Source organism: Gavia stellata, chromosome 5 (genome assembly GCF_030936135.1).
Source record: "Gavia stellata isolate bGavSte3 chromosome 5, bGavSte3.hap2, whole genome shotgun sequence".
Classification (NCBI taxonomy): domain Eukaryota; kingdom Metazoa; phylum Chordata; class Aves; order Gaviiformes; family Gaviidae; genus Gavia; species Gavia stellata.
The window spans coordinates 40,874,736-40,902,576 of NC_082598.1; the positions used below are offsets into that span (position 1 = coordinate 40,874,736).

General features: G+C 37.1%; 1 protein-coding gene across 3 annotated transcripts; it reads left to right on the forward strand.

Moving 5' to 3' along the window:
- Positions 1-494: 494 nt before the first annotated feature.
- On the forward strand, positions 495-27,841 carry HPGD (15-hydroxyprostaglandin dehydrogenase). Of its 3 annotated transcripts, none has more exons than XM_059818044.1 (7): positions 495-587; positions 769-892; positions 4,942-5,048; positions 15,735-15,831; positions 24,060-24,140; positions 26,125-26,284; positions 27,385-27,841. In XM_059818044.1, the coding sequence occupies exons 1-7, from the start codon at positions 495-497 to the stop codon at positions 27,518-27,520; spliced, it is 798 nt and encodes a 265-aa protein (XP_059674027.1). In that variant the 3' UTR covers positions 27,521-27,841. The 3 variants fall into 3 exon arrangements, with proteins under 3 accessions (XP_059674027.1, XP_059674026.1, XP_059674028.1); XM_059818043.1 differs by having other exon boundaries at positions 24,060-24,136; positions 26,121-26,284; XM_059818045.1 differs by lacking the exons at positions 4,942-5,048; positions 15,735-15,831 and having other exon boundaries at positions 24,060-24,136; positions 26,121-26,284.

Below are 27,841 nucleotides of genomic sequence, written 5' to 3' on the forward strand. Positions count from 1 at the left end.
GAGCTGCCAAGAGCCCTCATCGAAGCTTGTAGCCGCTTCTCACGCGATTTATGGAGGCGCAAAGGCTCTTCCCCCCCTCCGCGGGGAGCTGTCGCGGCCCCGGGACCCCTTCCCCGGGGGCCGCTGCGCGGGAGCCGGTCCTCGCCGGAAAGGCCGGGGGGCTGAAGAGGGGATGAGGCTGGTCCCCTCTCTGGCCCTTGGTTTCTGGGGTTCATCCAGGCACTCGGGAGAACGAGTTGATGACCTACTCCACCCCTGCTCCCCCCGCCCAGGCAGCTCCGGGCGGCTCTCGGTCACACGAGAGGGGAGCGGGGGGGAATGAGCCGCAGCAGCAGCCGCGGGAGGAGGAGGAGGAGGAGGAGGAGGAGGAGGAGGAGGAGGAGGAGGGAGGGCAGGAGGGAGGGAGCGAAGGAGGGAGGAAACCGGGCAGGTGACACCGCGCTAGGTTGCTCCGGCTCGGCGGGCGCGTGGCCGGCGGCAGCAGCGCGGCGACCATGCACGTCAATGGCAAGGTGGCCCTGGTCACCGGCGGGGCGCAGGGCATCGGCAGGGCTTTCGTCCAGGCGCTGCTGGGCAAGGGCGCGAAGGTAAGCCCCGGGCCGCGCCCCCGCCCCTCTGCCTCCCGCCTCTCCCCTCCGAGCGGTGCCCGCGGGCGCGGGGTGGCGGCAGCCCCCTCGGCTGGGCCGGGCTGCGCTCGGCGGGGGAGCCGTCCGCCCGTCCGTCCGTCCGTCCGTCCGCCGCTCAGCCCTTCCCTCCCTCCGCGCCCAGGTAGCCCTGCTGGACTGCAACTCCGAGGCCGGGCGGGAGAGCAAGGCGGACCTGGACGAGCAGTTTGAAGCGCAGAGGACGGTGTTCATCCAGTGCGACGTTACGGATCAGGAGCAGCTGAAAGGTAAGAAGGAAGCTGTCAGCGCTGTGCTCCGGCGTAACATGCAGCAACCTGAAAGAGCCTGGGCTGCTGCACCAATAAGTGTGCAATTAAGGTTTCTGGAGGACAGCCTACTCCCAATCGCTTCTGACAGTGACTCAAAGAGGATTTGTTTCTGAACCTGCAGATGTGGAATATTACTACCAGCATGCATGTATTCCACCGTGTTACTTGGCACACCGTAAAGAAAAACCAAAGAAATCATTTCCGTTGAGTGCTATGTGTGATATTTTTGCATGAAAGCCTCTGCAGAAGATAATTGTTATCTTATGAGTAATATATATAAACTTTAAAGCACGGACTTGCTTTTTATGAGGTTTCAGTACAGACTCCAAGCTGCATTCCCTTGTCACAGGAGTAATGAATTCTGCTCTGGGTTGCAGTGCTCTTTCCATACAGCACACTTCCTTTCAACGCGTGCTGCCTTAGCTGAAAGCAGAATTGGCAAAAGATGGCACGGTGCTTCATCACAGTGTTAAACATGGGGGGATAACATTTCGCACACATTTTGCAGGTGCAGGGAATGGCAAGGAGTTTCCCTCATGTATGATTTGTATTTATGTTTTCACTTAGTGAATAAATCATGTTCCCTACGGAGTTCTTCGAGTACTGTATAATGTTGATGTACCCTTCACAATATTTCATAACAGGCACATCACTTTATCAAAGTTTCATTATTAAAGAGATACATTCATAGGTAGTGACTCAGATTCAGATTCTGACATCACTTTCGTCAGTGCCCATTTGTGTCAGGCTAGATGTGAACATGTTTAGTTCTGCTTTTATTCACGACACTTCAGTGGCTGTTTTCTCAACAGTGGTGATTGAGCATATTCATTCCTCTTTCACAAAACATTGCAGCTAGTCCAGAATTCATCAATATTGTTCACTGCTCCAGCTAGCATGATTATGCCTAATTCCAAAGTTTTACATTGTCTGTCTGTAAGAGAGATGCTGGACTATAAATTTGAGATCTGCTCTAACCAGTAAACAAAGTTTTTATCAGCTAGGTTGATTATTGACTTTTTCTCCAACTGGGAGGAGTCACCTAGGAGCAAGAAAAAGCATCCTAGGGGTAGGAATAGCATGTGCTGCAGCATGGGTGTTACCGCAGTGTGCTTTCTCTCTCATGATTCCTCCTCTCTTTAGTGCCAGGCTAGTGCAGGACCAAGAGGGTGTGCACTGGGAACTGGCAAGAGCAGGGCAGGTCAGCAAGGGAGGTTTTGGACCAAGTTAGTAGGAAAAGAGCAATCAGAGTAGGATCGGACTGGGCTCTCGCAAGGAATGAGAGCAAGAACAGGTGGCTGCTTCTTACGCTTATCTGATACTGCATTATTCCTGCTGCAGGTTTCTTAGCATAAATTTGCAATCATGTCTGACAATCCTTTGGGGTTTCTGGGGTATTTTTTAGTGGGTTTGTTGGTTGGGGGTTTTCTAACTGCTTTATTTTCCTATTTTCTCACTTGTAATTGCAAGCCACCAGTTAATAAACTTAGATTAATTTCACATGTAGTGTTTAAAGTTCTTAGTGGATGCATCAAGTCCTGTATTTGCTTTTATGCTAAAGGTCATGTGCGTGAATGAAGTTCCTCTTATTTTAACTTTAGCCCTTTCGGTATGAAACAAGTCACAGTACTAGAACTAGTATCTATAGGTACATAAGGCTTAGGGGTAGGAAATCAGCTGCTTCATCTACTTTCAAGTCTTACTTGTGCTTTTTTCTCTGGTGGCTTTATCACATAGTCCCCCACAAAAAACTTCTATCTTGTCCCACTTTTGAAAAATTACCATAGATTTACTTTTGCTTTCCATGAATATTTAGGAAGCTCACATATAACTGGTGTTTGTACTTACTTTCCACTGTTGTTCTTACCTCTCCTTTAAAATGGATCCTCCTCTTTATTTCTCATTTTTCTTCATTCAATATTTCATACGATCATCTGCTTTTCATTTTTATGATTCCATAAGCACTAACTAGCGGGCAATGTAAACAGAGAATTATTCTACATTTGAAAAGGCAAGAAAAAGTCAATTTACACTGATGTTTGGGTGATAACTTTATTAAGAATTTATAATGAGATTCTTCTTTTTGTGGATAGGTAATAGATGGGATTACTGTAGGCAGGTAAAATTTTACCAGAAATAATCCAAATTTGGTAATCATTAATAAATCATTAATCATAACATAGATATGCAAAGGGCTGAAAAGCATTTGGCTCTTTTCTCAATGTGTAAACTAGAAAACTACAATTAGTCAAGATTGTGTGAATATAATAAACAAATAATTGGCAAAAGTACTATTATGCATGGTGTTTTTTGAAGGCAAAAGATTCTACTAAGAATGAGGTTGATGAAAGGTGCTATTTAAAGAAGGCTTAAAAGGGACTCAGAGAGCCAGTTTCCAAAATCTGAAAACTAATTGAGGACGAAATTGTATTTTACTCATTGAAACTAAGTTAAATAATCAGTTCTGCTCCTAATAAATCAAAGGTTTTCATTCGCCCTTGCTGATGCAGGATTGGAAAGATGAGAAGTGATTGAAGAGTTAAGTGGAGAAACCAGAGAATGAATTAGCAACAAACGTTAACAAAAGCTAAAAAGGCAGACAGCCAAAAATAGAGGCTTTAGTAATATTAAAATATTCTAGTACAGAATAAGAATATTAGAAAAATCTGTACAATAAAGGCAGCTGGACAAATAAAACCTTTCCCATCAGCTGCCCAGCTCTTGTTCTGATGACAAGATGATGACTGTGATGGACCTGCAGCATTCAGGTAAAGAAAAGGCTGTAACAGGACCAACCATCTGGTGCAAGGAAAAAAACTTTGTAAACCCCTGCAACTGCTGCAAAAAAGGCAGATGTCTCAAAGCTGCTGCTCTGCTCCTGATTGACACTAATAGCCAAAGGCTAAAGATCAGAGAATAAAGATGGTCCTGGGATCACCTTTCAGTGAAGTGGTTTCATTAAAGCCTGTCAAGCATAATTTCAGTATACCTGAAATACACTAGATTTTTGGTCAGTCACCATATGATGTTTTTTAAAACAATATTGGGGGTGGTTTCTTGGTTTATGTAATAATAAATATTCAGTGATGAGGAACAATATTTGGAGGGAAAAACAAACAAGCTATATACACGTCAGAGAATGTCTGCAGTCATGGAAAAACTTAGTCTGGAATGAACATCTGGAGGTCATCTCATCCAACTATCCTGTCAAAGCAGAGCCAGCCTAGATGAGTTTGTTCATCACTATGACATCATCGTGTTTTTCCATACACATCTTTTATCTTAGTTCAAACACTGTCACCTGGGAGAACACAATGTCATTATGGAAGTTTCCCAGTTCCTTATTTTGAAATTCTTTGGAAGACAGGTCACTATTTTCATCAACAGAAGGAATAAGATTTGAATTTGAGAAACACATTATTAGTTACCCGACAAGTAAGATGTATAATAATTTATTCATAAATGGATAAACTTAAACAAGAATTATGATGAAATACTTGTAGTTGAAAGATTCATATCAGTTGTATCACTGAATAAGAATTGTGTTCTTAGGTTAAATTCAGACTCAAGCAAGAAAATTGTTCTGAAAACATGAAGCTTTTATTTCTCATTTAAAATAGATGCTGCCAAATCTTTAATTCTCTAGCTATATCAGACTGTTACAAATCAATCTATAAATGCTTAATTTATATAATTAGGGTGCCAAACACCTTAGCTAATACAAAATGTATGGGTGCTAAGAACTTTCATTAGCTCCTGTTATAGGCATTATAAAACTGAATGAAAAGGCAACTGTGGTATCTTAATCCTTTCAGTTTTCCTGAATATGTTTAATATTGGTGAATGGTTAGATAAAGAATTTAATTGCGTGTTGCTCATTAGTGGTTAAGAAGACAGTGAAAACATTTTGGTAGGCCACTAAAACATTAATTTGCATGCATGCATTGTATTTTTATATCTTACTTTTCATAAGTGCTAAGAAATTTCACCCTTGGATCTTACTATAGGTGCTTTCAAAAAAGTAATTGAACATTTTGGAAGGCTGGATATTGTGGTTAATAATGCTGGAGTGAACAATGAGAAGGACTGGGAAAGCACTATACAAATTAACTTGGTAAGCACTATCTCCTTTCACATGTTCATAATTTATTTAACGCTGCAATACATTTAACAGCCCTTGGCTTGTACAGATTGTGCCGTATGACAGAACATAAATTACTGTATTGGTAAACACAGTTATTGAAACAATAACCACGTAACTACATATGTACTAACCAATAAATGTGTGTGTGGTGGGTCCTTTAAGTTGTCTATCCAAGATGTACAGCACTGTGTACAGGTACTGAGGCTTATACCAGACAAAATTCTCTTTCTATAAAACCCAATGAAATCCCAGGCAGGTGTAACAATTTGGTGCCCAAAGCAGTAGAGCTGCATCTACAGGAGGCCAGTCTGTTTATATGAATGTTTTAGAACATTTTAGTGACTTGTGAGACTCAACTGGCCTGCATTAGAGAATAAGTTGCTATTTGTTGGTAGTACAAGAAAACTTATTCAACCAAGAGCTCCACATTTTCTTCACCAATGAAGCAAGCATATAGTCTGAGTTTTTAATATAGGCCATTTCACCATCATCACTGATAGAAGCACACCACTTAAGAGCACTTACTTGCTAAAACCCACTACATTCAACAAGCCTGTAAAATTTCTTTTCAAACAGACTGTTACCAGTTCTTTGATATCTGGTATCTCATCAGGTGAGACCACAATACCTGTTTCTCAGTTGAATTTTTTTTAATTTAGACTACACTGCTAGGAAATCTAAGTCGCAAAGGAAAGACCAGCTTTCTAGGTTAGTGAAATTCTAACCGGTTTGTATTCTACCACCTGTGAAGTTCTAATTCAATGGTGATTCAGCAAGTCACCCCTATGACCATACTTACAAAATGTTATAATCTAGATCTGCAAAGAAAGTAGCAAAAAGAAGCTTGTAAGAGTGCAATGTGAAGTTTTTTTTCAATCGGTCATTTGGAATTTGTCAACACAACAAGAAAGCTCAGGATAAGAAAATTAAAAGTTTGGTTTTGTCAAAAGTTTTAAGGATGAAGGTTCCTGAGTCTTTGAATCCTAATGCCTCCATGAAAACAAACTAACAAAAAACCCTAGAACAAGTAATGCAAGCTGTATATGAGACAAGTTATAGAAAAATTAATGAGAAAATATGTATTTGAAAAAAAAAGTTAGATTTAATAATACGTTTTCTTGATCTTTTATATCTATCCGAGGTCAAATTTGCTTATTCTTGGAAGGGACTGAACTGATATCACAGATTAAAATTTCCGCAATAAGAGAAATACATTTGTTCCATTTCCTTTGCCTTTTCTGTACATTTTCTTTAAGATTTAACTACACATATTTCTTCCTCACTCTTTCATTTCTAAAATATTCTGACAAATTAAACATCAGGAAATTTCATATTGTGAAGTAACAGGAGTGTGACATCCTCAGTGCTATGCAACATCAATATCTATTAGTACAGATCCCTTGAATTTGAAAGAAGACTTTACCTGTGTTCTAGATGATTTATTTCTCTTTATTTTTGTGCCTGGCTTAACACAGAATATAAGTCACTGTAGGCAGCCATCCACCTGTCAAATTTGCAAGCACAGATAGTTAGTCATCACCAGAAAAATTGAAGTTCATGTGAGAAACACATTTGTCTGTGATTCACCTTTAAATTTAGCTAAAAAAAAATAAAGGCATTTCTGATCAGCAAATCTTGAAGATATTTAAAGTCCTGGTAAATATCCTAACTTAGAGTGACGTCCAAACAATTCTTCAATGCCAAGAGCTTCAAACAGAAGGCATTGAGAACCTCCTTCTACTATTCTTTTTGTCTTATTACCAGTGATTTGGCTGAAGCAGACCATAGGTGAGTTTGAACCATCTCAAGTAGCAGAAAAACTGGAATCCAAGTCTTACAAATCTATATGCTTAACTATCAAAAACTGCCCCTAAAAATTAAAAAAAAAAGAAAATATTATACAGTTATACATTATTGTAGTTCACCATAAATGGCCTAATGACATTTGTAAAAATGACAATGGAAAAATTTCATCAATACATGCTGGTGACTGGAATAAGAACATCTAAAATGATCAAGCAGAGTAGAAGTACAGCCATGTGTGTTAAATCAAGGACACTCTAAGATCCAAATATCCTCATTTATCTTTTGATTTGAATATTCTTTCCCTGTCTAACCTTGAGCCAACTAACTAGCTTATTTCCATAGGGCATTTCTATCTAGTTACTGTAATTTCCCTAAACCAAGATAGAACATTTTGTACTTTTTGCTTTTTAGCTATAACAATGGAAGAATAACAGCTGCTGCATGTAAACTGTTATATCGACTGGTTCCATAAAATATTTTTTGCTTCTTGTAGAGAAAGGAGCAAAATATGTATGAAAGGCATGATTTTAAAATGCTTCTCTTTCCCTGACATCGGACATTTTAAGTATCCTTTGTATTATCCCTGAGAACAGGAATAACTTCTATGGCCACACATTTTGATACACACATTATGCACACATTTTCTACCTTAAAAAAGGGAAAAAATCCTCTACATGCCAGTCTTCATCTTAGTGATATCATTTATATATTGATACAACAAATATTCCCTGCCCCAGTTTAAAGTACAAAGTACAAAAGTAGAGCAGTACAGAGCAAGATAAATCAGAACAAACACATATGGGGTGTGTTCTTTATGGCTAAAACAGTTCACAGAACCTGTTGGTCTTCAGGAACATTTTTAAAGGAGTGTAAGGAAGTTCCCTGACAGTGCTGCTTGAGAAAGCATGAAGAACAGAAATGAAGAAGCAGGTTCAAAAAGTGGGACTTCATTTAGAAGGAAAAAGAGGGAATAAAACACAATTCCTACTTGTATCCATTACAGTTTCCTGAGAGTGAGAAAAGACAGCTTGATAAGGACGGGGACAAAAAGAGCATCAATGGCTAAAAAGAGATTTCTGTGGCAGTGCTTTCCACCATTTTGCTATTTTTTGTGCTAAACAACATCCACCTTTTCATTACTTTATTAATATTTCTATTAACTTTTTTAGTTAAGTATTCCAGCAATGCCATCCATTCCTCACCTCAAAACTCCAAAGCTGAAAGTGTTGACTTGATCAATATCAGCTTGATCAATGGCAGCTTCAACTACTCATACCCATACAAATGTACACTCTTGTTATTATGGTATATAAAAAAAGATCTTGGCAACCATACAGGAATTCCATTTTAAATGGATATTACCAGTGTAGATTCAACAGACCACCATACACACACATACCCATGCACAGAATAGCACAAGGACATATGACACATTCTTATCAAGAGCCCTACCTACAGTCCTCCAGCATGACAAGAACAATGTTTCTTGCATTCAACTTCATAAGAACTTATGCCTAAGGTATCCAGAAATTTTATAATCTGACTTTTTTCTCTTCACACAGTTTGGTGTTCTAAGAAGCTTCCCTAATTTTATCTTGTGTTGATGATGTAGGCTTTCTGCAACCACTGCAATTATAGTGGCTGCTCTAATTACAGTATCTTTTCTCTTTACAAGTGCACTTAGCACATTTTATACTAAGACAATCCCAAAATTTACTTTGAGGTTCCTTTTTTATGCTCATATCAGAGGTTTCTGAAAACTGAAATAGCTTGCAGTATACAGTTAAATGTAGCAGTACTGGTATCATATATGCTTACATTTTAAATATTGTCTGAATCAAAACTACAGAAGCACTTTACATAACATTTTTACTATCTTATTGTTTTATTATGCCAACAAATTATTTTGTACATATATTTAAACTGATCCCCCAAATGAAATTAAACAGACTCATGAAAGAATTTGACAGCAAAAATCACAATTATCTCCTGTTTATGTGATGATTTTGCACATTTTAACACATTATTCTGGCAAAACTTTAAATTGCAGGCCATAACTTGGGCATGAGAAAACAAACAGTCATATGGGGTCCAATTATTTAAGTGTTGCCCAGAGAGAAGTAGAATTCAAATACACATGTAAAATTTGTTTTGATGCATGACAGTCTCATCCTTCATTACTAGGCAAAATGTGGCAGCACCCAACAGTTCCAAGTTTTTACATTTTTCATGGGTATGCATAATTTATTTCCATAAATGACAAAGGCAACAAGTTTCCATGACTTTAGAAAAGTCCTTTTCTAAAATGAAGTCTGCCTAACTCAGGGTTTGTCCCTGCAAAATACTTAGATCAGTACTACAGAGAGGAGAATGCAACACTGCATATATACGTGTGGCTTCGTTCAGTATAACTCGTGATGAAATAAAAGTTCCAGCAACTAGCAAACCTTGCAAAATCAATTCGTTTACTCATCAGTAAGGAACTATTCCTCAAAAGGCCAATTAATATCTCAGCAGAAACCAGAAGCGTAACCAGGCAAACTTCAGAAGCAATTAATTTTATTTATTTTTGGGACAAAGACTTCATGATCATCACAAGGGTGTTCCATTTTGCAAACCGCAAAAAGAATCCCTTGGGAGTATGCTGCAACCTTCTTCTGGTCCGTACACCTTGCTCTCCTTTCCCAGTGTACCAGAAGAAATTACACGGACTGAACTTTCATCCCAAAATAGTGTGACCAGGACACATGGCTGAATTCAGCAGGTGGGAATTACCACCAGGTCCCACAGTACAGACAGGGGCAAGCACTGATTCTTAATCCTAGGAACATAGAAAAAAAACCAAAACAAAACAGTGTTATCTGTAGAAGATAAAATGGCATAGTTTACCAAGCTTGCATTCTAAGACAATCAGAAATACACTAACTCAGTTGTTCAATGGCTTAGTTGCTTATTCTTCAGCATAAGTTGATGTCAGAAAGAGGACCAAGTGCCTAGGGAGAGATGTGGCCACCAAAAAGTGACAGGTACCACTTACCTTGAAATCAGTGGCAGGAGTGCATAAGTATGTAAGTATAATTATTTTTGTTTTTCATATTGCACTAGGAAGGACACAGACTTAATTGCACAGTAAGTCAATGAACTTCTTAGCTTACAGTTTGAATGTATGTTTACAGTAACCAATGTACAACGAAAAGCAAATTTTTTGAACTAAGCACTACTTAAGACCAGCTACTCAAAATGCAATACTATTCCTATATTCTTCAGGAAGGGGGGGGGGGGGGGGGGAGTAAAGAAAACCGCACAGTAAAAAAATCTAAAACATAGTATTTCACTCCCACATTGTACAAAAGATACTGATTTCTGGCAAATGATCAAATCCTACTGCACATTCCTTTCTGCTTTCTGCCTCTCCCTCCCTAGTCTTCTTTTTTTCCACAGTTTGAGCTGGAAATTCAAACTCAAGAGCCTGCAATTTCATTTCATATAGCAAGTAAACTAATCTAGGCATAGCACTTGCATGCTTGCTACAACCTGTCTGTTTTCTAGAAAATCTACATTAAAGACAAAATCAGTCCCACCTCCCTGTCCAACAGCAAAATGTTACATTTTTCCATGGATATGACTAGCAGTGCTTAGTTTCAGACTTGAAGTTCATCTTACGCAGTTCATAAAGTACTTTGAAATGTTTCCTTATAGACAGCCATCAATTTACAACATCACAGTATGAAAGTCAAATGATCTTGGGTCAAATTAAAACTCTGTGCTAACTTGCTTTATGAAACCACAAGTCAATGGCTCTTTCATTTGTTTTTTGTTCGGTATCCCTGTCACTGAACTAGATTAGCTCAGAAACCTACATATAATGTTAGGACTGATTACTGATTACCATTTTTTTCTCTCAAAGAAATTCATATTGCCTTATCACCTTGATAACAATAGAGTAGTCATCTTCAGCACTGAAGGAATGCCGGTATTGTTTCTCAGCATAAAATATCAGCATGCATAAGAAGACAGCAGAAGTATCAGACAAGAGGTGGCAAGGAAAACCTTATTAAATAGGTATAAGAAACTATGTCAGTTGGAACACCTGCCTTGAAACACTACCAAAAAAGCACTGTGTACTAAATTACTTTCAAAGAAGTTGTCACCTACAAAGGATGATGATTAATGATGTTCTGGGCACCATCACTGAAGAACACTTTTTTTTTTATAGATCAAGATAAAATGAAACACAGAGTATGAAAATTGACTTACAGGTGTAATGTTGGAATACAAGAACATTGTACAACACTGGCTAACACTGGTTCCTAACGCCGGAAGAAAATTAATTAGGTCTTTATTGAAGACTTGGAGTCTTATTAGAATCAGAGTTTCGATATATGATCTCTTTTAGAACAACACAATTAAAACTATACAGCCATGGGAAACAGAAAGATCAAGAATCACAGACTTTTTAAGTTTTGTTTCTGATTTTGACACTGATACCTAAATTGCCATTTAACAATTTCTTAAATAAGTTACTGATTAATGATATGATACTTCCAAAAGCAACTGCAAATGTTTTGAGTATTTGCACAATTATTTTGCAAAGTGTACTATGCTGTCAGATACTAAGTTTTGGGTTTATTACTGTATGGTGCTTCAGAATGTCTGATCTCTAATTTAAATCTTTATTTTATGGAAGTTAATACTAGGAGATAGTCCCACACTCACTATTATAATTTCATTGGAAAGAATCCTAAATTTGCTCCTGGCAGTTGAAGAGAAAAATTGCCTCTTTTGGGAGCACACTTAGACCTGCAGTGCATCTTGATGGTCCGTCTTCATTATGGGCTATAATAAAACACTGTATTTTGGTAAGAAAACAAACAGCAGTATCACTAAGATCACAGGTTTTTCAACAGCTAGGAGGACAACCATTTAGATTATTTTCAGATTTTAATGATACTAGTTTTCAGTAGCCAGGAGCAAAAAAACTAGGTGAGTGTCAGCTGTCCCAATTTTCGCTTTACCTGCATTTAATTGCAAATTTGACTACTTTCCTACTCTTTGTTCTTGACATGTTTATGGACAATATCCATGCAGCTAACTGCAGTTGTAAACAAAGGAATTGTAAAAATTTCAACTCTAAAATGTGACATGCTTTGTTGTACAAAGCTAAGTGTCACAGCATATTTTCACCTCAAAACAAGTCAGACTTTTTTTTTTTCTTAGGTAATTTTAAATGTTAACTTTCCCAGAATTTCTATTTGCAATAGACAAACTATGAATTATTGTTGGTTAAGAGCATGGGATTAAATTATTGTTCTTAGAAGTACACACAGAGAACTACACAATCTGAAGACACCGTTAGTTTCTTTCAGTTAATTGAAAGGCAAATTGCAGACATTTTTCATCATATGCCAAAAGCAGGAAACTGGTCTGCACAAAACGCATCATTCTTTGCCTGGTTTACTTTCTATTGTGCATTTCATGGTATAGTGAAGTAATAGATGATAAGCTTTCTTCTAGAATTCAGATGAAGTATTCTGACATCAACAAATAGGAATCCAAAGTCACATTTCATATGAGAGGAGGCCTGAGGCTGCAATTTATGCACTTGCAAAGATGGATTTTGTAACAAAACCAAAAAACAATATGCTGTTGTTCTTTGGAAAACAGTAGTCCAAAGACTATTGTTCTTTGCAAAACCTCTTTCCCATTTGAGTGCTTGGCACTCAGGTAGGAGAGCATGCTTCACTTTATCAACTCAGCTGGATCAACAGGCCTGACTGGAAAGTGGCACTAAGACTTCAAAGCACACGTTGTATGACTTTCGTAATGCAGTAAGTTCAGCCACTGCTGTTCTTCCTTGGAGAACTATTGAGAGGACTTTCTCTCCTGGAGAGAGGGGAATTCTGGCAAGAGAATAGGAGATCTATCACACAACGCCTTTCATCTGAAGTGCCATCTACTGAGTGTGCCTGTATATTTGGTTCAGAGTTTATCTCCAGAATAATTCTCTATGATATTACCAGCCCAAACATCAGAAATAGCCATGTCACCTGAGTTCAGCCACACTCGATGAGAAGTTTTTTGCAAGGATAACAGCCAGTGTTTGGGCAATATCCGAATGACAGTCTGCATTAATTCTGAAGACAACCTCTCACAATACCTACGTAAAGGAGAAGGCTTCCCCAGCCACTTGAAGGAATGCTAAGTTAATGGAGTCTAGAGAGAAAAAAGAGCAGTACAGTGATTTTGATAGGAGAGTCAAGCTACCCACTTTTTCCTTGTCTTATAATTATGGTTTGGCCAAAGACTCATCTAGCACTATTATGTCTTCGAATGCGAAGGCTGGAGGAATAGAAAAATCCTCAAGGAGCCCCAAGCTACTTCCTTCTCCAACTGACTTATTTCCTCTAATCATCCTAAGTGGAATTCTCTTTCTCTGTTCAGCAGGCTCATCCACTGCCCCAGGGCATGATAGGACCTGCACCTGCTCTCCATAGACAGCACTAACCCCTTCCTTTCTAAAATGTCTTGTGTACAGCCTATCGTGTATATATATTAAAAAACACCACCCACCCTTAAGTCCAAGTCTAATTTCAGTTGAGCTGCCAATGAGTTGATGCTCAGAATAAGTATACCTTACAGCAACACTACTGGGCATTAATGATCTTGTTTTTCAATAAATACTTCAAAATTTACATGTGACAATCAACATTAAACAGCACTTGACTACATTTATAATGGCTCTGAAACTTTCCAGGACATGTGAGAGAAATCAGATTTAGTTTAATATTTTACAAGCCACTGAAGACAGTTCTTTGGAAAGTTTCTGTTAAAACATTTAATCAATTACATCCTTTTGATATTAATCAAAACATTTTTAGAAGTATGTTACTTAAGACAAAACTTTCCAGGAGAAAAACAAAAAAGCTTTTTGTGGAAATCTTTTGTTTAAGAAAAGTTTAAAATGTTATTTCAGAATTTTGAACTATTCCTATTTTTTTTTTTTTTTTTTACATTATTCCAGGAAATTGGTATACTGAAAATATAGTGCTATTGAAAATACCACATAAAATGCTGCAACTATAGAAAAATGAAAAAAGCTGACTCTTTATAGAAATTCCAAAGAAAACTTGGTAATGAGTTCTTAAGTTGTTTTATCTCTGTCAATGGGCAGTTTAACTTCATGTTATTTGGGCAACGAACAAGCAATATTAATGAAGTAGGACATACAGTCTTCCAAATCTGATTCCTGTTAAAAACAATAAGTGCAAAGGGCAACTGAACTTGAATTAGGACTTTTAGTTCATGTTTTATAAGACATATGTCTAAAACTATCAGCTAATAAAAAAGAAATGTAATACATGTCTTTAAATTATTCCAATTTTTGTTTGGGAGTCTAGATAATTGTTGAAAAATACTTAATGTTCTGATTTTAAAAGCTTTTTCTTTCCAGTACACCTAGTCACTATCCATTTGGTTTTAGTCATATACTGATCTTTTTTACTGTGTTTTTTTATTACTTTGGGAGATTTCCTTCTCCATGACTCACAATTCTGTACACCTTCCCTGGTCAAAACTCTTAGTGAAATAATTGTGCTCAGATGTGAACATATTTGTAGGGCCACTTCATCTTTTGAACATCTTAATTTATCTGGGTCAAATAAATAGCACCAAACGTTAACACAATATAAACGGAGATCTCATTTAAAAACTGAAATATTATTTCCAGAAAAATAAAAGTAACTCTATACATTTGTTCATTTTAAGGAGAAATCATAAACCAAATGTGAACTGATTATGGAGAGACCTAACTAAATCAGTAAATAATTATGAAACTCATCACTAATGCAGTAATATTGTAACATTTCACTAAAGTTAGTATCTTCCACTAGCAGCACCGTCTACTGCCTTTCTATTACCACTTGCTAAAGTCTCTGGGAAAGCGGCTTACTCGCTGGGAAAGACTCAACCATTTCATTCATTTAGGAGGCTGATAACTTCAGGCTTGGCATATCTTTAGGCGTCTCAGTTTAAAAGTCTGAGGTTTGGTGAGATGAATCCCAGCAGAAGTTCTGACTGCAGTAGGGTTCAAAAACAGATCTTAAGGAATCAAGATTATAGAGGTCTCAGTAAAATTTTCTTCCTCAAAGGTCTTTCTTTTTAAAAAAAATTAAAAACCAGATGCTGAAGCTAATATTATGCTAACATGTTTCATACCTCCTCAAATGTTTTTTTACCCTATCTGTATTTGTCTGTTTGAGTTAACCTTCTTTTGAGGGGAATGGTAAAACTCCACTAACTTCAGTCAGAAAAAAATACAGATTTTTAATATCCTGGGACCAGAAATATAACATATAATTTAATCCTATAGAGAGATCTCATGCCTTGAGACAAATGGAGTTATAAGTGTTAGTATTATCTTCAGATTCAGTCTGGACAGTTTTTATAATGTAGAGCAGTTTGTCTCAATAAAAATGCTGGGAATTGGATCAGTTCATTCACCATTTATATTCTCAGATAAAGTGTGTGTTTCATCTATAAATTATTTACTTCTGTATTTCATTTCCTTCTCACCATTTATTTCATGTTGTAACATTTTAGTTTTTATTATTGATATCTTAATAAGAAAAATAATGAAGCTGCTATTATTTCTATGCATTGCAATTGTGCCTCTGAAGTTATTGAGTTGCATTACTGTGGAATGTAATCTGTTTTTATAATCTTCCAAGTATAAATAAGATCACCGGCAAAGCAATACAGGTTCTAGGCACCATGATTAAAGCAAGATTCAGTTTTTAGAAGCACAAAAGAAACATATTTTGAATATAATCATCCCTTCCTCCCCTATATCAGACATCTGTGATTAGAGGAACCTACCTCGGCCTAGAATACATGAGAAAAGAAAATGGAGGCGACGGAGGAGTAATCATTAATATCTCATCTTTGGCAGGTAAGAATATTTTCTGTATAAACACTTTCTACTCACTGGTTTGTTTCTAAAATAAATGAATCATACGGATCAGTCACACTTTTTCTTCTGTCTTATGGGTCTTCCCTGTTTATTCCCGTTGGTTTTCATCATAGCAAGCAAAGTAGTACCAAAGGACCACAACTTTCATTTGCTTTTTTAAACTCAGTTCAATAAAAAACCCCAGTAATTTTCCTAACCTATCAGTCTCATATTTAATAATCTTGAGCAGGATGTAAATAGTTTTTTTCATGTTTCAGTGCTGCCACACATGGAGCAAAACCTACCTAGCCTCAATTCATGATGCTTATTCAACACTACTCAGTAACACTGCTGAATTAAAACATTATGTACACCACACTGTGTCTAAGAAACAAAGTCTAATGTATAGACGTAATTTGAATTCAGGGTTACTTAAATCTGATTATTTTTTATATTATAAAGTATTTATTGGGCATCGAATATGGAAAATTAGGTAATCTTTTTCACAGAAAGCAAGGAAGCAGTAGCAGGTCCTCCATTCAATTCCATAGGAGCACAGCTGTAGGAATATTCAAGATTACACTGCATCTACTTTATTAATGAAGATTTTCACACACCTACTCTGTCCGTGCTCCAAGTGCTCTTAGATGTGATCTACCTCTGCTTGAGAAGCATAAAATTAGCACTCATATTTCATTGAGCTTAAGCTAGCACATTCTTTGCTCATTACTTATCTGTGCTATAACTGTATTTTAATTTATTGGCATAAAAATAGAATTATATGGCTTCTAAGTCAGTCAGGGTTATTGCTGCTCAGTTGTGAGGCAGAATCCTTCTCCCTTTTCTGTAGGTACACATGTTGCAGTGGCTGGGCTCATAGCAAAAAAGCACAACTGAAGGGGAAACAGTAAATAGAGAATAATGACACCCTTCCTCAAAAAATTTGAAGGAAATACTTGCACTCTCTCCTGTTCATTTGAAGAGTTTGTTCTCTCTTGCTACTGTCATACTGTCTGGGAAAAATACTACGTATGCTGGCTTACACTTGGATTGTCAGTGCTTTCTTTGGTATCCGCGCAGAATACCAGATGATAGTAATTTTATTCTGGGGTAGTCCTATGTTTCATTTTTTCATTGTTTCAACAATGTAAAGCCAGTAAGACAGCAGTGGCCATAGTTCCTGAGCGTGAAAGAGGATTAGTGTCCGATAGGTGTGAATGTTCTGATTAGATTATATTATACTAAATTTTCCTGTAAACCTTGGCTTTTGTGATGAGAAATCCAGTTCACCCTATTGACAAAATGCATGTGGATATTGAGGATCTTAATATATGCACATGCCTCATATGAGTGAGGGGTTCTTTATTAAAAGTTTCCATGTACCTTTAAGTCAGCACTTGCAATACTACCCAACATATTGCCTACTGATGCCAGTAAGTTTATCTCTATTGGCTCAAATGAACATTGTATTGGGACCAAATTAACCTGAAGGAAACTGCTATTGCAGTACAACAGTTCATCAACACAAGTAAAAGATTAAACATTTTCACAGAAGTGCTGATGCCCACACAGTGCTTAAGAAAGGGCAGAGGTAGCAAGTAGTTTGATTCCATTTCTAACTAGTCTCAAACGAACACAAAATTTTTTTGATTTTAAGACCTAATAGCTTGGCTTTTCTCAGTTTGGTAAGAGCTTATAAGTGCCATTTTAATTATTTGATTAAAATTTGCATTTATTTACTTACTTTTTTAACATTAACATTGTGCCATAATGATTGTGGGAACCTGTCAAAAACAAAGTGTTCTTTGCTTTGTTTGCTTTTATATAGGTTGTATTTAGCAATTGTTTCCAAGGTCATAAGCAAAAACACATCAGAAAAGCTGACATACACTAGTTTTTATCATTTATTTATTTACTATTATTTGTGCTTTGCAACTCTAATTCTCCTTTCCAGTCTGAAGGTCTAAGTCCTCCAGTTCATTCCATGTATAAAAGGCAAACGGCCATTGGCTATGTTTAACATTCTCTGCTGGTGTTTTCTTTTCTCAGAGCTAGCTTCTGTTGATCATTAAACTTTTGAGTGGTTTTGATCCCCGCTGTCCAAGTTCTCTATAAGACTTTATCAGATACACTCTGTAGACATCAAATATTCTTGTCTTTTTGAGCAGCAAGAAGAGTTATATTTAGTGCTTACGTAATGTTCAATAATATTTGCTTTGCCCACTAATTAGTTTCCAGTTCTTCACCATGGGAATTTTGCCAATGATTTGAACTAGGGACAGAATCAAGCCTTACTGTTTTATATTTCCAAACACCCACAGGACTACTTAAATGCTTCCTATGAAGTGGATGCTTAAAGTGTTCATTCAGTTGGATGAAAGCCAGAGCATCCACCCTTTCTTTCCAGTATTGAATCTTCCTTTCTTTAGTGTCTCCACAAGACAGGACTAAATACAAAAGGAAGAGAAATATGTAAGGACATGCAGCAAACACCCAACCCCTAACCCACTGCATCTCAAAGCTAGAAAACCTCCTTAATTTTATGGGATTTGTGCATTCATATCAAGAGGCAGTAATGCCACTAAACAACTGAGATAATGGGAAATGTGTTTTACTACCAACTTGCCCCCATAAAAGATAACGCCAATGTCTGCAGGTTTTTGCATTGTAATAAATTTAATTTCAAATTTAAAGAGCAAAATGTTCTAAAATTTCTTCTGTAGGAAGATACGTACATTAATTTTAATTTTGTTTAACAGAATAGTTACAAGCAACAGAAAAAACATACAAAACTAAATTGAACTCCTGAGATTGTTTACATAATTAAATTTAGCATTGTCTCTTACATTTCAGTGGCTGGTACCTATACGCTTAGCTAAGCATATGGTTAACATCACTGAGTAAAGGAAAGACTTTACCACAGTGATACAGTGGAGCAAAGGTGTAAATGGCTGTACAACTGCAACCTTCAGTTCAGCATCGTGGAACAGCTTCTGTTCCCACTCCTTTGTAAAAAAAGAAGATGCCGAGCAAAATCCACAGAAATGAGGTTAGAAAATTTAGAAACTATTCCCTTGAGACTTCAGTTCACTGTTAAAAAAATTCCTAGAAATGACACAGCTTAGAATTTTTGCTAGGATTTCTGTGTCTCCTTTGTTTTGACACAGATCACAGCAGTATAACTGACATAATGAATGTGATCTTGTACCCCCTCCCTATTCTTAAGAATGAGAGAATCAATTCTCTCATCACTCTGCAGGACTACCCTATGCCCCTAGCTCATTTCTCTAGTTACATATCTGCTTCTTCAAAAACAGCTTCAAAGAACATTGTAGCATATTCCATACTGTTTATCCAGACTTTTGCCTGAGGGCGACAAAGGAGATTTCTGTAATGTGGTTTGGAAAGACGTTTAATTTAAATAAATATGGCTAAATCTTGTGATGTTGTTTATTTATAAGCATTCTATGTGTTGCAATAGGCTTTGATAAGTATATTTTATAAAACAAACGTAATATAGAATGGACAAATTATTTTGGCAATATTTCCCAACATATGGAGAAGCACACGTTTGGTTTGCTTTTAAATAGGTTTATTGGTTTGCCAAAACTTACCTTTCAGCATTATCACATCTGTGAATCATAAACAATGAAAATTTAGAGTTTTAGGATGCCACACGATACAGTGATCATCACATTAGTGAGAGAAAATTTAAATATTTTCATGGACTATTTAAATGTTTCAATAGTGAATATATTTGTCTAAAGTATAACTGAGAATAGAGCTTAATCACTGCGTAATCATAGTGTAGAATCACTGCTTTCTGATGAGCCCAAAGCCTCCATGAGATCAACAGCCATGTTACAAAACAGACTTTGGTTCTTGTATTGTCTGTGCCACACCCATCCAAACACGAAGTACGCTATTCCAAGAATTAATGAAACTTAAAGATACTGTCAAACAGAAATTACATTTGTCTCAAGCTGCCTAACAGTGCACCCATGGAGAAAATAGGGGGCAGAAAGGTCATCTAAAAGCTAATAAATCTTATTCAAAGAAAGATACTTGTTCAAATCTCTAAGGGCAACATGTGTTCAGTGGGAAAGCATACCTGGGGAAAAATGCTTAATTCTGTATTCATCAAAGGTCTTCAGTGGACTGAAAGGAAATACTGGTTGCAACAAAGCTTATTGATACAATTCAAGCTTATTGATACAATCCTCCACATCCAATACTAGTTTCTCAAGATGTGGATACTGAAACTATTGACCATGATAAATAAGCAGTTGTAGGGAGAAGCCTGACACCATGTCTCAAATGGTAGAGTGGTCTTGACACTGTAACAAGGTGACTAGAGTATAGCCAAGGGCAACAGCTGCCTCTGTCAGCCTGCCAGGAACTGAGAAAGACAAAAAAAGAGCACAGTTAACACTGGCGCACAGGATTACTGCTGGTCTGCTTGAACTGGTTTTGGTAAACCAAAGGGCACATTCAGTCATCATGAAATCATTTGCAATTCACCAACTAGTTCTCGATGAAGATTGTTTGAGGGGAGAAGGAAGTTCCCTGTCCTCTTTCATGTAACGGTTCAGTGATGCAGCAACATCCAGAGAGAGGGAAATCTAAGCATAGTAGCCTCCCCTTGCTAAGAGCAATTGAAAACCACATGCATCACTTTCCAGGAGTACACTGCCCCATCATCATCCATTTAAACACCCTCCCCTTCCTTCCCCGCCTTACTTTGTGCATAATATTCTCCAGTCTGTTTCACTGCCATTCCACTTTGCATAAGACAAATATTCATGGGAGCAGCAAATAGAATCCAGATTTTCTAACAAATGAATGCTTTAACTACTATGCTATGAACTCATCTTTGCTCGCTGGTTGAATAAATACTCAGGCAGAGCAGGGTCAATGTCACACAGTGGTTCATCCCAAAATACTGACTAGCGGAGTCCCTAGGATACATTGCGAACAGATAAAGGCTCAGCACTCCCCAGGGCAGGGGACTGGCTCAGACCTGGAAATTCCACACCGTGGTTCTGGGTACCACACTCAGGAACAAAAGTGAGACAGGACTGTCATTGTTTTGGGTAAGGAATGCTGGGACTAGTCTTCATTGTTGCTGCTTTGGCTGAAAGCGAGTCAATTGATTTTTTCTTCTTTCTCCATTTTAGCAAAAATAAGAATTTCAGTTAGAAAAGAACTGGTTTTAACACTTTGATTTTTTTTTTTTTTAAAAAAAGATTATTTGTTCCTCCCTTCCTGCTTAGTTACTCCTGCTGTCTTTTGACATTTAAGTAAGCCTTTGAACCTTATTCCACTTCATTATTGTGAGCTGTGCCCTTCCTTTGTTTATCTCTTGACTTTGTTTCTCTTCCCTCTCAAGTAGCAAGTAACGTGTCTTAGTATGTTTAAAAAAAAAAATTCCTCCTCTGTGTTTCCCAGTAGATTTTGTCTTTTGTATGTCTGTCAGCTGCAGCCTCATTGGGATTGGTTTTTTCTTTAAAACAGGTAAAACTACACACGAGTTTAAAAAAAAATAGTATCATAATATTGCTAATGTGCTAATATTCCAATGTTTCCAATTGTTTGAAAAATGGCAACAATCATCAAAAGTCACCAAACAGAGGAATATTAAGCCTGTGTTGCAATCACAACCCAGAGGAGGCAACACAAAAACCATTTTTCATAAAGCAAGTGCTCAATCAGAAGCATAACACATTAATCCAAGATAAGCAGATAAATACAAGTTTAAGAGAACAACCAGCCACTAGGTTAAATTCTTCATTTCCCACCACTGAATAGTGTTAATAACAGTGTTGTTTTCACTGAATCACAGAATCAGAATCACAGAATCACTACGGTTGGAAAAGACCTGTAAGATCATCAAGTCCAACCTGAAAAGAAAAGAAAAGAAAAAAAAAAAAAAAACCAACAAAAAACCACCACACAACAACAAGCCACAACACACCAAAAACCAACCCACCCAACACCACACAGCACCATGTCCATCAAGCCACATCCCACAATGCCACATCCACACGCTCCTTGAATACCTCCAGGGAGGGTGACTCTACCACCTCCCTGGGCAGCCTATTTCAATGTTTCACTACTCTCTCAGTAAAGAACTTTTTCCTAATAACCAGCCTGAACCTCCCCTGGCGCAACTTGAGGCCATTTCCTCTAGTCCTGTCACTCGTCACTTGGGAGAAGAGACCAACACCCACCTCTCTGCAACCCCCTTTCAGGTAGTTGTAGAGAGCGATAAGGTCTCCCCTCAGCCTCCACTGGATCACCAATGTAGCATTTAAACCAAGACAAAACCTTGAAGCTGTCAGGGTTGTAACTAGAACATTGTGCCATCTTAGAAAGTTTTTTCCTTCAGCCAAAATGGATTCCAGAGCAAAGAGCCCATGCAAGTCTCCGGCATACGTAAGTTTTCTGGCAAATCCATACTGAAAGCTGGGTAGTGTATTCTTCATCTCCACTGAGATAAGTCACACCCTTTCTTGATTATATCACTTAAAGAGATGAAATATGAAGAATGAAAAAACACCCGAGATATTAACTGGTATGACTTCCATTAGAATCAAACATTAATGCATCAAAATCAGTATCCAGTTTTACAATACCATATTCAGGAACACAGAAAAATTTTATCCTCTAACTTCAGGACAGGTTGTGGTTTGCTATTCACAGGACCCTAGCTATCAGGTGGAACTACAGCATCCATATGGTCCAGTTCAGCTGTCATTGTATAGCGGAAATTGTTGTCATAATGGGCAGAACTGTACATACACTCATGGTCTGTCATCTCTTCCTGACCAGCTTTTTGCCATCAAACTCAGTCTTATTAGAATTAAGTTCTTAATCTTCCTCCAAAACCTCTGTTCTCTCTTCTTTCTCTACTGTAAATAATGATTTTATGCTTTTCCACTCCCACCATAAAGGTTCACAATGTTAGCAGCCATTTTTCATTCTGCTTCTCCTTTTCCTTACAGAGGATAGCAATAATATTACCCAGGATTGTTACTTCTTTCTCCTGGTCCCTTCTAAAATCTTCATCCTGGCTTTTCATTCCAGAACAGGGCCCGCTGTAGGAGCTACCATACCATGAAATCCTTTTCAGGCAATCTGATTCAATCTAGCAAATGCTTCAAAAATCTTTCCTATCCACATCTCTGCTTTCATTTCTTTCTGCTCACTATCTGAGGTCATCATCTTGTCATTCCGTTCAGTGTTTACTCACTTATCTCTATACTCTCTCTGCACTGAAGTCCTGCATTCGCTTCTTAGTGCTTTTTCCATTTGCTTATTGCAAAATGGTTTCCCTATTTCTTTTAAATGTCATTAAAAAAAAAAAAACTATCACCTGTGAAATATTACCAGAGTAGTATTGTAAGTAAAATACATTTTACAATGCCTCAGATGGTACATCAAGTCTGAATTTCTTTGTTTATAGTTGCTCCTTTGATCAAAAAACAATATGCAAAAGAGTATGTATTTGTTATAGTACTAAATACATTGTGAAATAAAAAAGCAGTAACAACATTGCTCAGGCAGATGTATTGACTGACTGCGCTTCTGTCAGCTGAAGTTCAGCACACTCATTCTTATCTCCCGCATTAGGGCTAAATGAAAAGTTTTATCTGAGGCTGAGTTTTGTTACTATTCCACAGAAGCAACATAAGCAAGGGATTTAAGTCAGACATTATATTTATGTTTTGATATATTACAAAGATAATATTAAATCAGTTACAGTAGTGAAAATGGATTTTGCTATTTCCCTTACCTTTTCCCACACTTTCTCCCTGAAATCACTGTAGATGATTGCAGGTGTCCAGTTTACATATCAGCAGCTAGGGTGTCAACAATCAAAGTTTATCTAAAATACTTTACATACTTTAAATACTTTACAGATTCATAGAAGGCAGCTCAAAAAATCTCATCCTTGAGTGTTTTCTTCTAGATTCTGTCCTCCATTGTAAGTCATGCTTCATAGATACAACTTTTCCTCTTAAAAGTTATACTTTTTTATTACTCTTCTTTTGCCTCATGTTTTTATCCATCTCCATTACAAAATATAATTTGCAAATTTTTAATATTTTGTTGTATCTCTATAAATCCATCACTTATTTTTTACATTATAGACCTATATGTGTGTTTAAGGTAATCATAAATAGGAGTACCCAACATCTTTATTCAGCTACCTTTTTATTTTAAAGGACTCATGCCTGCTGCATTCCAACCTGTGTACTGTGCTACAAAGCATGGTGTAATTGGATTCACACGGTCAATAGCAGTAAGTATGTGTTTTTGAAAACAGTATCAGCAGCTTCTTGGGAACATGCTAAGTTTCTCATGTTCCCTCTCTATTGTCACACAACTGGAACTAATTTTCTTAAAGAAAACAAAGTGTCTGAAGCAGTGGAGGTTCCCTCCTTTCACAAAGGGAATCCAAAGATGGAATAAGTAAGGCATGTGTGTGTTTATGACCAATGTGAGGTTTTGGGAGCATGGAAGAAAGAGGTTGCAAAGTAATTTAAGGACAGTGGGAGGAGCCCAAAAGTCAAATTCTTGCCCAAGCTTTAAAAATATTTTTCATAACTCCATCCCAGACATTTAACATTTTGGTTTCCTTATTTGTTAGTCAGGTTGATGACTTCTTTTTTTTTTTTAAGATAAATAGGCACTAAAGTGTACAAAAAGTGACTTGAAAACAAAAACGTTTACCATTATTTATTCTTACCAACTCTTAATATGCTGAAAATGCAAAATGACACATTCAGGATGGGACATGTTAGATGTTATATGACCATATAGTAAGTCTTAGCCTCTGACTCCAAAACTTTCTAGTCAAACTGAACAAGCAGTAAGATAAAATAACTTGGAGAGAGCAAATATGATTACGCTTTCATAGGCTAAGCTTAAAGATAGTCTACTCATATAAGATTTCCAATCTAACTTCCAGAATAAAGTACCTGAAATGATCATTTGGATAGTTTATCCATATTTTACATGCCCACCCCCCACCCAAATAGCATCTTTTTTAGATTAACCTAAACAGATTAGTATGGATAAGTGTTGCATATAACATATTAGCCATAGCATGAACCTGACACCTGCTTTTCCATTCTTGTTTTCTCATTAAAATATAAACATCACTACCTAAGTTGAAAAATAAAGGGTCTGCTAGAAAATTAGAGGAAATGCTGTCTCTATGGAACATACGAATGCCGAGGAGAAAAAGAATAATAAACATAGCGAATCACTATATTTACCAGGAAAGGCAGTCCAGCCTAGTACGTTGGGCAGGTATGATACAAAACATGTAGGACTTCAGTTTCCTTTCTTCTCCAGACCAAAAGGGCAGGCTACCATATCATGAAAATGACATATGATTTACATAATACCAGAAAAGATTCCTGTTGAATGTTAAAATAAATAGAACTCAGTGCTGAAAAATTGTGGTTACTCTTGGATATATCATGTATATTCCATAAGTTCTGTGCCATCACTAAGTTCATCCAGCATTCAGCATATGCCTGGATGCTGATCAGACTTCTTTGCTACACACATGCATTGGTAGCACCACAAATGAAGGGTCCTACCATTCCTAGCACAATGTATGCTGCTTGCTTTCATCATGTTCCTGAACTGCTTCCTGAAAAAACTCCTGCCTCTTTCCTGGAGTTCACAGGGACTTTCCTGTGGAGATGCTCAGTGACAGATTTGTCTCTTGGCAGGGACAATAGAGCAGCTGGAAAGGTTTAGCATTACAGTTCTAGGAGTGGAGACCAAATCCTATTTCTGTTGACGTGAGGGAGGTAAATACTATCTTAGAGTTAAATCTTGATTTGACTTCACGTAGTTTTCTTTTAATAAGAAAATTCTTATAAGATTGGAAGCATACATTTGGGAGATATTTTTTACTTGGTTTTGCTTATGAGAATTATGTCATCACCCTAGAATACTGTTAATGACATGCCAAGAGCACTAATAACAAAAATATTAGGAAAAAAAAAGCTGCATGGAAAGAAGAGTGTTGATTTCTTGTAGAATTTTCTCCCAGCAAAACAGATTTTTTTCCTAGTTATCTAGTACAATTACTAGAGAAAACGTGCATCAAACGTAGTTGTTGAAACAAAAAAAACAGTAGTAACAAAATTCGCTTACTAGGCAATGCTGAAAAGTACTTAGTGGTAAATCTCATTCTTTGAAAAATTACTTACACAATACTTTTTTAAAATGTTGATGACAAATGCCTAACTTTTTCTCTTTTCTAGTTAGCTGCTAATATGGAAAACTACGGTGTGAGACTCAACACAATTTGTCCAGGATTTGTCAACACACCAATTCTTCAGTCAATAGATAAAGAAGAGAATATGGGACAATATTATTCATATAAGGATGAGATCAAAAATATGATGCAGTTCTATGGTGTGATGGAGTAAGTCAAGTCAGATACAGTGGTTTTTTGTCCTTTGTTAATGAAGCAGCACACACAATAGCAGTTTCAACAAAATTAAGATAAAAGGGAAACGCTGCCTCAGATAAAAGTCTATCGTCAGATGTGTTATCCTATATACAAGGAACAAATGGCAGATATCTAAGGCTATTTTAAGAGTATCACCTACATACTGATATTTCCCTTTATGCTTTCCCATTTCCCAGCAAAGTGCAAATCAAATTCCCAAGTTAAAGATGGTGTATTAGTTTTTAATAGTCTTTGATGTTCTTCCATAAATTTGTTTAATCAAACTTGTTGTGAGATACAGGGTATATAATTTGTGTTGAATGCCTACAAAATTTGCAAGTGAACCGAGACAGAAATCAGACCAAGAACTGACAAAGCTGGGCTAAGTTCATAAGAGCACAGTAGCAACAATGGTGGATCAGATCAAAGAGTTACTTAGCCCATTAAAGTACTGCCAATAAAGGCCAAAAGCAGACAGCTAGGAAGGAGTGTGAGAACAAGACAAGCATAGTGGGTTTTTTTAACACTTTCTCAGTTTCTAACAATTAGCTGCTTAGATACTTCTGCACAAAGGAAATTGCATGACCGTGTTGTTTCGCCCACGCTTTTTCATATGTAAACTATATTGCACATATTGACCACAGCAAAGTGCATGTGACAAAATTCTCCTTACGCTAATTTGTATGTCAGTCCTGCTACAGAAACAGGATAAATCAACAGCAAAGAGCTGCAGGGGATTGTATAAGGATTACTTCTGTCCATTGCCCTGACAGAGAAAACTTTGATAGGAAGCCCAGTGGCAGCTGGATGTCCACAGGGATCTAGCAGTAACTAGAGCAAACAAATGATGATTTCTAAAGTTGCCACTTTACGTTGTATGTACTGGTTGAGGAGACTGAGTTTCTCTCCTGAAATGCTCATACCACCGCTGCTTTTCTTGAAAATAAATTTGTTCAAATACCACATTGTTTAATTTTCAGGGTATATAGATTTACATTGAGTTTCTTTACTTGTCCTTTTCACATGTTCTATTACATCATGATTCTGAAATAACAACTTTTTTTTTTTTTCAGCCCATCAATAATTGCTGAGGGACTGATAACAATAATTGAAGATGATACTCTAAATGGAGAGGTTATGAAGATTACAGCATCCCAAGGGATTCATTTTCAACAATACAGCCAAACACCATTTACATCAAAGAGATAAATAATTGTTTTATGCTAATTATTTTTGGATTTTCTTAAATATAAAAAATTTTGAAAAGAGTAATTTTTGGAAAAAAAGGTTAGTGTTCTATCTCGAGCAGTGACAGTGTTCAAACATTCACATCCTAATAACAAAGAAATGGACAAGAAAATCTGGTGTGAGAAGATGTTACCATCCTATTTTGATTCTATAAGCACTAATAATAGTATTTATTCAGTAGAATAAACACACTGCTCTGAAGATTTTTGATTATATGCTAATAAGGGCCAGTTTTTTCCTTCTGGTAGTTCTGATCTACATACTCCATATGTATTTCGGTGG